Genomic DNA, 14,717 nt, shown 5'->3' with positions numbered 1-14,717 from the left:
AGTTTGTTTGGAATATTAAAATATATACTCTAAGACTACAACTTTGATACTTAAGGACAATTAGAGAGTATTGATAAGAAGGAAATATTTTTCACAGCACGTCAAATTGTGATATTACTATCAGGAGTCAACTATGTAGTTTATTTTGTGTCAAACTCATTGACCCATGTTTCATGAGTAGTGGTTCACATGACCCATCTCTGTTCCATTTGTTCTCATGAAAGATGGGTTCATGTGAACCACTACTCGTGAAACATGTGCCAATAAATTTGACTCGAAAAACACTACACAATTGAATCCTGATAGCAATATCATGATTAGAGAGTAATTGGACATTAAAGCTTTAGTTATGTCTTATAATTCAAGTTTGTTTCTCTTTCTATGCAGTCTATTTGGCATGAGAAAAATCATAGCTTATTTTATGTTGTTTTCCTATGTTTTGATGACTGTTTAGCATTTCTTAATTTGTTATGTTTCTTATTTTGTGCTTGTGTAAGTAAACTTCTTTTACACTTTTAGTTGTCATTTGTTGTTTAGCCAGGTTGCTGGTTCTGGTATGCGATCAGGTACAGTAATAAGATTTTGGTGTGCCAGTTTGACATTTTTTTCACTTGTGGCCTAACATGTAATATATGGCACCAAATTCATCAGCATTAAGTGCTGTCTGCAAATATTTTTTTGCAGGCATAAAACATTCATTCCTTGGGAATGGCGACAAACAGCCCTCACTTAGGACTTACGGATAAGGTTAGTAAGAGTCAGACTGTGCTTGTTCCATGAGAACACAATCATGGGAGAGCGTCAAGGTTCACAGTATCCTCCAAACCTCCACAAGAATGCATAGGTTTTAGTGAAATTATTATTTTGGTTGTCATGCATTCAATTACCAAGTTACAAATTAGCTGCCCCTTATCTTGTACAAACTCCCCTTACTCCTACTGTCCTTATGGATAAGGTTATTAAGAGTCAGACCGTGCTCACTCCATGAGAACACAATCATGGGAGAGCATCAAGGTTCATATTCTCCTCCAAACCCCCACAAGAATGCATAGCTTTTAGTGAAATTATTACTTTGGTTGTCATACATAAAATTACCATGTTAAAAATTAGCCGTCTCTTTTCTTGTACAAACTCCTCTTACCACTACAGTGGTGAAGGATTATAGGAACATTGTGAATGATTTCTACTTGTCAAGGTAGAAAGACAACAACTTTTTGCTTTGGATGTTGACTCCATTGCCTCCAGATGAGGTTGCAAGGGCTGAATGTCAGCAATTGGTTCCCAATTGCTTGTAAGAAAATTAGCTGCTTGGGAATGTTGGAAGTCATAGGTTGTACAAATATCTGAGAACCAGTCAGGCCAAAGACATTTTTACTGTAACAACTGCTCTCGTTGACACAGAAGCAAAACTAGAGGCCTTGACATTTTCTCTGTCAAGCTAAGCACTCCTCTTGCTGTCAATGGTCGTCTAACCTTCTTGGTTGTCTTTGCAAGTTTCCTACTTTGGTGGCAAAGTTGGCCACCAGAAAAGGCTCAACATTAGCCACAAGCGAGTAGGAAATCACTAATCTATATTCTGTAGAATCACAAGGAAGGTATGTTTTGGGATCATTAATTTAAAACAGCCTTTGGGAGATGTGTTATCCTCCAATTCGAATATCAATAGACTCAATGCCTTGGGAGAGATCTACATCAATGCAAGGGTTTCTGAGGAGAAACAAAAAAGTTCTTATGTCAGATAAACCTCCTGAAGGATTTGATAATCCCCATCAACAAGTGCCCAGAAGCAAAGGCAAATCAGGATATTCAATCTGAAACTGGACTTTGAGTTCATCCTTACTATGAAATATCACATTCAAGGATAAATATAAGGAGGATATATTTTACAAATCACAGGCCATCTTAGCAATATTAGCAATAACATAACAATGTTCAAGGTTGTTAACCTGAAAAGAAATATCCTTGTTCCTATTTTGAATAGCCTTGAACTTAATTCCATGCAGCTGCCAAGTAGTCTGGACTCAGCTCTTGAGTAGGTTTTCAAGCGATTCGAACAACAAGATATCCTACTAATATAAACTTTTGACTCATTTAAATGCAGAAACGTCAGAGCCTACTTTCTTAGGATAACTGTAATAAATTTGTGAAAGAATTCACTCATAAACTTTTGTGCTTTCTTTGGGGTCATAGTTATTGAGAGCTTCACTGTTGTATATTACAGAACTTTTATATTACAAATGTTTCATATATATTTTATTCCTCGTGATCCCTTGTTCTGGGATTTCTTTTCTTTTTTTTAAAGGCATTTTGTATATATATTTGTTGAATCATAGTGACTTGATTGAGCTTTTAAAGTAGATTTTCTGAAAAGAAAGTCTTATTGCAAAAAAAAGACACAAATCATGTTCAGCTTCAGTGGGCATGCTTACTTCAATAAACATTTTGCCTGCCAATTAATTCAAATTATCTTGATCCCAATTCTGGTCCATTTATTGGTTTCAGATGGTAACTCTAGACCCGCATCTTTAAACTTTGAATAGAGGACATCATATTTTTGAATCCTGATCCTAAGCTCATGGATGTTTGATCCCTGCAGACAAAGAAGTTATGGATGTATCAAAGACATTAAAAAATCAGAAAATAGAAATTACGGATGCAGTAGCTTCTCCAACTCAACAACAAAATGAAACACTAGAGGTTATTCCTAACTTGTCTATCCTTTGAAAAAACTCAGAATGAATACATCCTAGTAAAGTGGGATAAGAGTTCTATTTTGTTTTTTTCTTCACACCTTGTGTTTTAGCATATTTCTTACAAGACACGATTTTCCTATTTTGCAGTTTACAGAAGAGAATAAGTCCCAAGGAAATGCAATTTTTGGCCTATTGAATGAAATTGGAATAATTGGGTCTGGAGTTGCGGGTGCCTTATATATGCTAGAGAGGAAGGGTAGGGTGGCTGCCGAGTCTATTATTGAAGCTGTAAGACCTTTGGCTACTGTGCATTAAGTAAAGATTAGCGTCTGTGATGGCATATCACATAAAATTTGTCTATACTTAAAGTTCCGGATAATTCGCTAACAGTTTTCTTCTTCTTGAGATTTGTAAACAACATATCCTTTATGGATTGTCTTATTTTCTATATAATATAAAATGTTAGTAGGATTCTGACATATGGGCTGTCTGGGAATAATCTATTCAAGCCATGGGAATTGTGCATCAAAATTATTGTTGAAGTATTGATATTCCTGTTTTGTTTTATATTGACTGCATTGATCTGTTGCTGCAGGATGCAGCTAATTTAAAAGAAAAAGAAATAGCTATGGCTTCTCTGCAAGAGGATCTGGAGGGGAGAATACAGTTAGAACAAGACAAAAGCCAGAAACGGGAAAAAAGAGCCCAGGAAGAGCAAGTTGCACTATCAAAGGAGCTAATATCTGCCAAGGACATGGCAAAAGGTTTACAAAAGCAGCTTGAGATAGAGAAAAACATGGTGCAGGAATTGGAAGCGCGGGTGGAAATGTTTAAGTCAGAAATTTTGCATGTGCAAGAGGCTAATGAGACATTGAAAAGAGATTTAGAGTTAGACAACAGAAGACTTAATGAATTAGAAGAAAAGTTGAATTTGGAGAATATAAATGTTCAAGAAAAAGAAAAGGAAGTGAGCAACCTGAGATTTTCTCTAAAGGAAAGAGATAAAAATATTATAGAAATTTCTTTCAAGGCTGAACAGACAAGAAAATCTTTATCAGAGGCAGAGACTCAAATTAAGGAACTCCGGCTGGAGCTTGACAAGGTAAAAAATGAATTATCTCAGAAAGATTTGTCCCTAAAGGAACTGGATGAAAAACTTGTTTTGGCTGTTGCAGAAAGAGAAGATTCTAAAGAGAAACTTGTCATGCTGCACAAAGAACTTAATCAAATGAAACTTACATTTGAGAAAGATTTGGTTTCTTCTAGACAAGCCATTTTTGCAAAACAAGAAGAGATCAACCAGCTGAAAGAAAAACTGAGAATTGCATATGATGAAAACAAGAGAAATAATGAGATTGCTGCTAGATTACAGGAAAAGAAGTTTACTTTGGAAGCCTTGTTGGAAGAAAAAAACACAAATTTGAAGAACCTTAGTGATGAGCTGGAGAGATCTGTTGAAAGTTTAGAAGTTTCAAGAAGCCAAGTCGCCAATTTGTCCAGTGACTTGACAACTTCACAACAAGTAACAAAGAATCTTGAGTCAGAAATTAAAAGGTTACAAAATGACAGCAATGCCATACGTAGTGCTCTGGAGCAAAGAGTGCATGAAGAGGAAGAAACCTCCAGAAAACTGTCCAGTGAATTGGGTTCAGTTAAGAAAGCATTGGATACATCAAGAAATGAAATGTTATTTTTGAGTAAGAAATTAGAAGACAGTTCAATCTCTAATCAGAATTTGAAGGAAGAACTATCCAAAATTTGCAAGACAGCTGAGACTTCATTTGCAGCCTTGAATGAACAAAAACAAATGTCAGCAGCTTTAAGCAGAAAGTTAGAGGCATCTGAAAGAAATCTATTAGAAGAGAAGGAAATTAATAGGACGCTTCAAAGAGATTTTGACGAAGCCACAAAATCAATGGAGGAAATGAGAACCTGTATAATGTCATTGTCTGAAGAGTTAGAGATTGCAAAGTCCAAAATCAATAATCTTGAGGAAGAAAGAGATTCATTATATGAATCTCTAGAGAAACAGAATCAACTAACTAAAGAAGTTCAAGAAGGGGCAGAACATGCAAACAAACTCCTAATGAGCTTTGAGAAGGAAAAGGATGCATATTTAAAGAGAGCTAAAAAGCTTGAAGAAGAAATATCATCTGCAAAAGGGGAAATACTGAGACTTAGGAAGCAAATAATCTGGAAAAATGCTCCATCTAGAGAAGCTCAGCAACAAAAGAAAAAGGAGCCGAAGGTAAGAAGTTTTAGAACTAAGTGAAATGAATCAAGGAAAATGTTAAATAGCTCTAGAAGTCAGAGTAATAGATTTCCACAGTCCATGAAATCAATTGCTATTCTTTTCTGGATTTGATTGTGTAGCTTTTCTTGCATCAACGTTTTGGATCACACTCTGTGATCCATCATCGGGATGAGTAAAGAAGCATAAGGAGTAGTCATCTTGATGATGGAACATAGAGTGTGATCCAAAACATTGGTGCAAAAAAAGCTACACAATCGAATCCAGAAAAGAATAGCAATTGAGCTCTATAAGTTTCATAGTGACTGAAGGTTAATAGTAAAACTGCATTGAGAGCCTATAGAATTTGTGATTATGATAACCCAAGACTTGAGCTTAACCATCTTTGCCAAGTCTTGTGCCTAAATGGTTACTCACCTGGGCAAATATCTAGGGCCCTCAACCAAGCTAGGTCTATCCAACTTTCCACCTCTTTGCCCAAACTTTCCCCACCATCATGTGTTTTAAATGCCTCCCTTCCTTTTGTGGATGGCATCACCCAAAAGACCACAAAGATCCTTTCCAAAAACGTTCTGCATGTTACTTTCAAACCCCTTTCCAAACTTAGAAGTCGAGCGCCTTCTATTAAAAACTCCAAGGACATTTTGCCAACTTAGGAATCTATAAGGTGGTGTAGCAATCCCTATATTGGTGAAATAGATTGCTCTTTCCACATCCGGATCAAAGAGCACAATTCTAACATTAAGCATGGTAGGGTCCACAAATCTGCCTTAGTTGAGCACTTATTTTCTACCAAACATCATATTTTTTTTTGGAAAATACACAAATCCTTTTCATTGAGGAAAAATGTTTCAATAGAAAGCTTAGAGAGGTTGTTGATATTAATAATTACCCTATCAACCTCAATCGTGATGAATGTTGGCTCATACGCCCTTTCTTGCACCCTTTGTTAGCTGCGCTTGATAGTCATCAACATCCTTGGGGTCGATCGCTATTTGTCCTCTTGGTCTTCTTGTTTGGTCACTCCCTCTTTGGTAGGTGGGGTCCCCTTCTCTCCCTTTGGCTTCCTCTCCTCTCCTTGGGTGGTCCTAGCTTTCCTCTCCCTCCCTCTCACCTTTTTGAGTCATCTTGTGAGTGTCTACATGTGTTGCGTTTTAGTTTTTCATGTGGTACATTTTCATTCGTGTTTTTGTTGTTTTTTCTTCTTTTATTTTAATTTATTTTAAGTTGTTTTTTATTTACTTCTTCTTTCCTAATATTATATATATATATATATATAGGCTTACATTTAGATTTTTTCTTTTCAGTGATATGCTTTTGTTTATTCTTGCATTTGCATGTTATGCCTTTGAATTTTTTTGCATTTTTCATATGCTGGAAAAAAGATTAATTCTAGAGATAAATCTATCCTTCATTACAAAATGACATAAGGCAGTTATATTCATTAATTCATTTAGAAAGAAAACAAACAACTAAGTTCAATATACAAGAATATGTAAACAACAATTTAGAAACAATCCTTTTCCTAATTACATGAAAAGAAACTAATATAACTTCCATAACCACTTCTACCATAATCATTTGATACTATGATGAACATAACTATATAAATATACAGTTCAATGAATGACATGAAAATAAGATGAGGAAAACATAAACAAGTTCAAGAATCATACAAGTGTTGATATTTGTTAATGTGTTATGCAAGCCTCAACATCTGGTGAAGAGGAGAAGCATTGGCATAGGCTTAACCTCCCAACTGCGGACCTTAACTTATCCCCACACAATCTCTTATGAGAAAGACCCTCCCTACCCTAGGGTTAGGCTTGGGGCACCATGGTTGTGCCATCCGAGCATCCTGGTGTTAATGTCGGCTAAGCAGCCAACAAGGCAGTGGATACCCTCCATTAGCCTCCCCTATGTCAGCTAGCACCCAGACCTCTGGTGATCAAATGTGGCAAGCATGCCTCTAACCTACCTTGGACAAGGATTTAGATGGGTAGTGTATGAGCCCGATCAACCACCGCTCAATTTGACAACCGGAACATTTGTATTTGGACAATCATGAGCTGACCTGACATATGCAATTTTAAATTATTCATTTGTTCTCATTCTGACATTTTAAGTTATTCTTGCAGGGATACTTCTCCTTCTCACCCATTCGTGCTTGACCTTCCTGGTCTAGGGTGTATCCTGGGAGGTCTCAATGTATACAATGCATTTTAGTATAGTAATCAAAATTCCTTACTCAAGTCTGGTTCTTGTCTCAATGGCATATAGATTATACCACTGTATAAGTCGGATCTCATGAGTAATATCAGGACAAGCTCTATATATATTTGTTGTACATGATACACATTTTGACTATGATTACTAGAAATCAAAATAATTAAAGCTGATTGGGACTATACGGTCTGTATGATTTCTATCACCCAATGTACACAAGATAGAAATATTAAAGGAAATAAAATAGCTTCCATGCTCTCTAAATCATTATTCAAGGCCTTATATAATGCCAGTATTTCTAATCCATGAATCGTGGATGCACGAAATCAGTATGATCATTCATTAACAATGGTATAACAAAAAGACGGAATGCATGTAAAAGTGAATTATGGAAATGTAGCATGACCTGAGAATTGATATTCATGTTGAGTGATCGCAGCACATCACCAAGAACTTCACTCACAAGCTTGCTTTCTGAACTGTGAGCAATTGTTGTGGTTAGTTGCAGTTTGAGGTGTCGTATGTGCAACAAGAATGATGTTATATCAAATGCCATATAATATATATATAAATTCTGCTAAGATTTCAGAGTCCTTATACCTATGAAAAGAGAGAAGTGCAAGAGAGAGAAAGCACTCTTTTGTAGCGGCATACTTACATATAACACTACACACTCCCTCCTTTACAAGAAAGGGAGTAGCATAGCGCAAAACTCGTAAAAAATCTTTAAACGAATTTCAAAAGAAGATTACAGCAGATATGGAGGTGGCAATATCTCAACGTCATGGAACCGATGAGAGACATATATCTTTACTTACTCAAGGTTGATATAAATATACAAAATATAATTAGATATTGTCATCATGTTATTTGATGTCACTTATAATTGTACGTACATGTATGCCTTAATTTAAAATCATGTGGTTCTCTTTTTCCTTTCAATATATTATTTTATACACACACATATGTATGTATATATGGCCATACATGTAAGTGCAATTATAGGTGTTAAAATACCATGGTGTCAGTATATAGATTTATATTCTGATGATGACTTAATGCCACAACAAAAATAAAGAGAAGGTAACATCTTCCTTCCAATAATTTTTTACATGTTTTCTTGCATTAAGAACTGATTGGGTAGCTCATGATTGTCCAAGGTACATTCCGTGTTGCCTGGCCATTAAATCCTTCACCAAGGTGATTAGAGCTCATACTTAATAGTCTATTAATGTACCCTTTTGTTTTGGTGTCCCATTCCTTAAATCCTGTTTAGCAATGCTTCCCCCCCTCCATCTGCTTTTGCATCCAAAAGAATATTTCCACGATAATAACATATTCCTCCATTTAAATCAGGATAGCTAAAAACAACAATAACTCATAAGTATCACAACGCTAACCACCATTACCACTAACATTCATCTTAAAATATAATCATTCATTTTAGTTGAAATGGCAACGAACAACTAACAAGTCATTTTTACATGAATAAAAAACGGTTAACCATAACTTCCATTTCACAAGATCATGACATCCGAGAGTTTTAACTAATCATTACAACGGCTAAAATATTATTTTAAAAGATCAAAAATTTAGGATGTAACATATTTTAATTTTGGTTTCCCCGCTTGATTCTGTGTTCTTTTGTTTTATTTCTCGTGTTTTATTTTTTGATGAGTGTTTATGATTTTCCTTTTTACTAGGCTTGTCTTTTTAGTGATTTTTTGTCTTTTGGTGTATGCATGTTTGTGTGTGTATATTCTCTTCTTTATTATTTTCTTTTTTATTCATTGTGTTTTCCGTTTTTAGTTTTCAGTGTTGTAGGTTGTTTTGTTTTGTTATATTGTTACCCTTCTTTCCCTTTTTCCTTTTTCTTGGTGGTCCTTTTTATTTTATTTTTTCTTTTTTTCTTGGGGTTATTGTGTTGTTTTTGATCTATGTGCTTCCCCCTGCCCCTTTCCAGTTATCTCGAGTTTGTCCCTATTTGCAACTCACAATTTTTTACATCTCTCTCTTTCATCCTGATGATGGATCATAGAGTGTGATCCAAAATGTTGATGCTAAAAGTACAAACATAATCAAAACCAGAAGCTGATCATTATAATTCTATGGAGTGTGGAAATCTCATGATTTTGATTAAAACTGCTTTCAAAAGTTCTGAGCTGCAAAACAGAGTTTCTTAACAAAAGTTGTTTACCAGCATATTCTTGATTCTTATTGATGCCAAAGAATGCTTCTAGCAGCATTTTCCATTCGCAGATGTTATTTTAAATATTCTAGGTGGAATCTGGCATCTGTGTGTAACTTTGTTCCCTTGTACTCCCAGGCATTTAAATGTGGTGCTTGTTATTGTATAATCATCCTTCCAATATAATCTGTGCCTGTCTAGTAGTAGTATTTACTATTTATTTTAAGTAGTGGAACTCATTGTTAAACACCGGTTACACTATTTTCAATGTGTATAATTACATATAAGAACTCGTCATACAGATTTCTGTCAATTCTTTTTTCCTTCGAGGATAGGTTTTGTATGCTTACTTTGAAGAACGATCCAACTACTAAGCTAAAATAAGTTTCCTATCTGAGAATCGTCTGTCTTTTGTCACAGGGCAGGCGATCCAATGGTAATGACAGGCAACCAACAGATGTTTCTTTACAGATAGAGGGCATGCAAGCAGAGCTGTCCCAAATTCAGAAGGTATTGTGATTAATTTCTTTATTGATTTTCGACAACTGTAGGTTAACTTTCAAGGTTACAAATAGAGCCAGAAAATTTGAAATTTTAATGCTAAGCCTGTATATTCAAGATTCCCCTCCCCATTGTTGAACACCATTCAAAGACTTTTAGATCAGATTCAGCTGTTTTTGCATCTAGCCTTTTGATCTGAATTTACTTTTTCAGTTTTTGTTTACTCCATGCTTCAAACTTTATTCAACTTTTCTGGCTTGCTTAGTTTTTTCTTTCAATGTCATTTGTACATCGAATTCTTTGAGCACTCAGTACCGATTTAGTGTAATTTCCAGTTAATGTCCTTTCTTATCAAGTCTTCAACATGAAATTAGGGTTACCTCACTAGATCACAATGTACAGATTTCTGAGTGTTCAAAGAAGAGGTTTTAAGTTAAAAATACACAGTTTGAGCCAATCTCAGTATATTGCAGAAATTAGGTGTTGGAGACCACAACCAAGTGATAACAGATGGGACGAGAAATATGTTAAATGAGGGAGTAAGTACAGAAGAGCCTTCTCAAGATGCGGCCCCTGTAGCTCCTGTCTCAGTACATGACACCAATTAATGATTGTGAGTGCATTAAATGTAGCAGGACCAATGATTTCATTAACATGATATTTTTTGTTTAGGAAATGCTTTTTGCATCAATGAAAAGGCTAGTTTTTTTGCTGCACTTCTTGAGAACAGTGAGAAAGAGTTTCTCCTCTGATAGTACATTTAAAATCTTCATTCAATGTAGTCATGAGAAACGACCAGGTTATCATTCATTTATGTACGCTTGTGTGGTGTGTACAGATAAACACATACTTATGGTTTGCAAAATGTGTGATGCTTTCAGGAGTATTCAAGAATTAAATAATGATGTGATGCTGGATCCATAGTTTTGTTTATGTCATTTGTAATGTAGAGTTGGGGATTGTAAACATGCTTTACAGGCTCACGGATCTGTTCATTTTAAAAGAAGTGCTCAGTATAGCACCAAAAGTCTTGCAAAAGGGCATATAACTCTAATGATTATGCAATTTTCAATTTCCTATATTATATCACTGGCTAGTCAAATTCTCATTCAACTGGTTTCAGTAACAAATCAAATTAAAGTTAAAACCCTTTGCCTTGGGATTGCATTTGGAATAGGTCTTTCTCTCTAGTAGTATCAGATCTAGGGATTAATCATTATGATATCACTGTAACCATAGACTTGTATCGAATTGAAAGCAATGTTCCAACAACTGTTGTGTGATTTGGTTCCTACTCTCCTAATGAACTATCCATTGTGTTAGTGATTGAACCATGCCAGTTTTAATCTGAACTGTCATTTTTATGTCTAGTTATCGGAAATGATGTTGAAAAGTTCAGTTTAGTGATCTAATTGCACGGAATCATTGACGTTGGCTCTGATCATTGTTTCATGGCTTAGCCATTCTATAGAGATAATTATACAATCTAATTTTAATGTTATGAACATTTCTCTTAGTTTCTGTTTTCTACAATTCACAACTTTTCTGACAAATCAATCAAGGAAATGGCACATTGGTGGTTGACTATGTTCCTCCTCTCTTTTCCTTGGCATTCTTACTGGTAATGAAATCCAAAGTTATTATGGGTTTCAGAGATTGACTGCAGCAGATCCAATATTTGAGGTAGATAATTTATTGGATCATGTTTTGAATATTTGGCTTAACACCAACATTCACAGTTCCTTCTATTAAGCTAATTTTTTGGATCTTGCTATTGTATTATGAGTGTCTTCTACAGATGTAAATTCAGTCACCGGTTTGGGGTGGCTCAGATATTCTGTGTTTAGTGTATGTTCCTCCTATATTCTTGTATATATTAATCTATATTAAAAATTTCCTCTAAGACCTCAAAAAGAAATGGAGGGATTTGCATAATTGAAAGAATGAATTGTCTAATTTGGGGCTCTAATCTTTGCTTGTAAATCTCTGTCAAATGTTCTTGATTCCTAAGGAATATCTTCAACTTCGGATGGCTGTCTGACATCATCTCGCATTGACTGATCCCGCTTATATACATCCATCCAGTGCCATCTCCAAGAATGGCCCAAAACAATCCCGTCTCCTCATCCCTACATCTTGAAAACCTGGTGGATCATAGAATAGTCATCTAACATGTACATTAAGAAAAAAATAATTGATAAAACAGTGGGTATGCAACTTTAAAGAATGTAAAACACCAAAATGCTTAAAAAAGAGAGCTATTCAAAATATCCAAATAGATGTCAATGAAAGCAAAGATTAATTACATTGATATTTGATGATCATCATTATGATCTAACAGATTAAATTTTATACCATACTTGCCTGGAAATAAGGGCCCTTTAAGATCTATATAAGCTGCCACAGAAAACTAAATTACTTCATGAAAAATAGAAAAACTAGGAGACTAGTGATGTTACTCCTTTGAGGTTTTAGGTTGTCCACCAGATATCAGCATTAAACCTTCATATTAATTTTTCAGATATGCTTTTTGATGACATGTAGAGACACGAAGAAATCTCATCTATTTTTTGGATATCTTCCCATATGAGTCTTTGAGATAAGCGTTTTTGATATAAGAGATGAGTACAATGGGTTATGTCCTGGAAAATGTTAGGTAAGGGCCTCTTGGTACCTATTTTTTTATATTGCTTCTAAAATATTAAATGATGATGACTGTGGTCTGAAATGTTTAGGGAAAGAAAATGCTACAAGTCAAAATCCAAAAGCTATAAACTCATTTTAAATGGTGCTCAAGTTTTTCCTTGTGTTTTAATAGTTCTGCCTACCTTTTTCCAAAAAGTTTGGGAAAATTTATTGTAGTCTAAATTTAAAATAAGTGTCAAGAGTGGCTCTTGGGTACCTATTATTACTTGTCCTTGAGCTTGTTGGCGGATTATAAAAACAAGTGGCAAATTCAACTTAAGGCAGTTATTGAAGATATTTCATATATGGATTATTGGGCACCATAGTTAGAAGGAAAAATGACATAACTCGATTAAAAAGTCATGTTTGCTTCATCATTTGGGGGAAAGGCACCAGTAGTTTTTGTGGGTACCAATAACCATTCACTTATTGCTAAAGTGACTCGCCAAAAACGAATAATGTTTTAATCACTAACACTTTAAATTGAACCAATAAATATTTGAATGTCCACCAATGCATGCTCATTAGTGAATGTGTAGTTGATGACAAAATAAAATAAAAGTGAACCACCATCACCTCATATGCAATTTCATACAAAACAAATTACACAAAATAAGTCAATTAATCATTTATAAAAAAATTATATGTTTCAATTAACACTATATAAGTGGTCTAAAAGTCAAAATGTACTCAAATTACATTTACATGTGCATAGTTAATGCGAAAGTATAAAAATGAGCAATACACAAAATAAAATACTAAACCAAGAAGATGATCACAAGTATTTATCATGGTTCACCACAACTGTGGCTACGTCCACACAAGCAGGGAACCACTATATTAATCAATAACCAATACAATTAATTGTAATTTATTATGTGATAAATTCAAATGCAAGACTATGTAACCCAAAGTGATCATGAAGGTTATATGAACAATGCAAATTTTATAATGTTGTACCAACCACCCAAGAAGTTGAACAATCATGTAACCACCCAAATTTGTTATAAAGGGCTGGAGTTATTATGAAAAGATATAGTCCAAAGGGGAGAAAATCGCGTAATTTCATATTGGGCCCTCTAACTGTCGACAGTCAAAATCAATTGTTTAGAAGAATTGGAATGTTAGAATTTAATTGGAGAATTAAATTTAGATCAAGTTTTTAAATCATTCTCCTTTCAATGTTTGAGTTGCAGCATCCGAGTTTCATAACATCATGATTCTACATTGATATGTTTGGGATAGATAAATGAAGCGATTACCAATTTGATTGAAATCAAGAATCAATCCTTTACACTATGTTTTGAATGGAAGTGAATATATGGTTTTAACTGTCTTGTATTGTTTTCAAATAACCGATTCTTGTTTCCATTTGATTGAAAACAGTTAATGGGCATAAGTGATTGTGGGATTAAGATGCAGTCTTCACTTCACATTGACCGTGTTCTCTTCATAATCAATAGCTTGGTTATTGATTAAATTGAATGCTTATATTGATATTGAATTTTTTTATCGGGTATGTTAAAAGTGGGCTGCAAATTTAGATTTAATTGATTATGGATATCGATCCCTTATTTCAAATATGGATGTTGACATCGGATTCAATGAAATATAGATGGGTTTGATCATTTTATATACAAAGAAACTTTGAATATTTTTCGTATATGCAGATTTAGTACACAGGTTTGGCTGGAGAAGCACAAAGTATTGGTCTTTATTTATCACATGAGAAAGAATAAATCTTTTTAATGGGACTTTTGATCATCCCATGGATTTGGTTCTCATTTCCACCAAGTTGAGTGCAGATTACAGTTGGCAGTCCAAAGATGTTTATTGTTATGAGTTTGAGTGTATGACAGAAAAGGGTCTCGGTATGGAATGCATATCTTTTAAATGCAACGTTGGATTCTTTGAGTTTCGGATATGTTTGAAAAAAACTAATTCTCCTCAACTCCACTGGAGCGATTTTACAGGCATGCTCAGGAATAAAAGTTACAGAAATCTTTGTGCGGGTCTATAAGGAAATTAAAAATGCTCATTTCTTTGTTGATCAAGATTTTGTGCTTGGGAATAGTTTAGAATACTTGAAGGTGAGTGTTCCAAGAATGTGATTATATTGAGACTACTATGAGTTTCCCTGATAGAATATGTGCTGGAGTACAAGATTGCTTCT

At 34.6% G+C, this 14,717-nt stretch overlaps 1 protein-coding gene across 3 annotated transcripts in view; it reads left to right on the top strand.

The window, feature by feature from the left end:
• Positions 1–10,948, top strand: part of LOC149573110 (uncharacterized) — an 88,934-nt gene extending 77,986 nt beyond the window's left edge. The window contains exons 2-7 of one of the 3 annotated variants that reach the window (XM_089814291.1): positions 2,597–2,697; positions 2,841–2,981; positions 3,289–4,941; positions 9,779–9,868; positions 10,333–10,472; positions 10,741–10,948. In XM_089814291.1, coding sequence (XP_089670417.1) covers positions 2,597–2,697; positions 2,841–2,981; positions 3,289–4,941; positions 9,779–9,868; positions 10,333–10,467 — 2,120 coding nt within the window. In that variant the 3' untranslated portion in view covers positions 10,468–10,472; positions 10,741–10,948. Of the gene's footprint in view, positions 1–2,596; positions 2,698–2,840; positions 2,982–3,288; positions 4,942–9,778; positions 9,869–10,332; positions 10,576–10,697 lie in introns of those variants that run through there. The other 2 variants (XM_089814290.1, XM_089814289.1) reach the window with 2 other exon arrangements.
• The last annotated feature ends 3,769 nt before the right edge of the window (positions 10,949–14,717 follow it).

Source organism: Cupressus sempervirens, chromosome 2, assembly GCF_028749045.1.
Source record: "Cupressus sempervirens isolate cs-2001-9-10 chromosome 2, ASM2874904v1, whole genome shotgun sequence".
Lineage (NCBI taxonomy): Eukaryota > Viridiplantae > Streptophyta > Pinopsida > Cupressales > Cupressaceae > Cupressus > Cupressus sempervirens.
The sequence above is the reverse complement of the archived record's forward strand: the minus strand, read 5'-3'. Positions and strand labels throughout refer to the sequence as shown.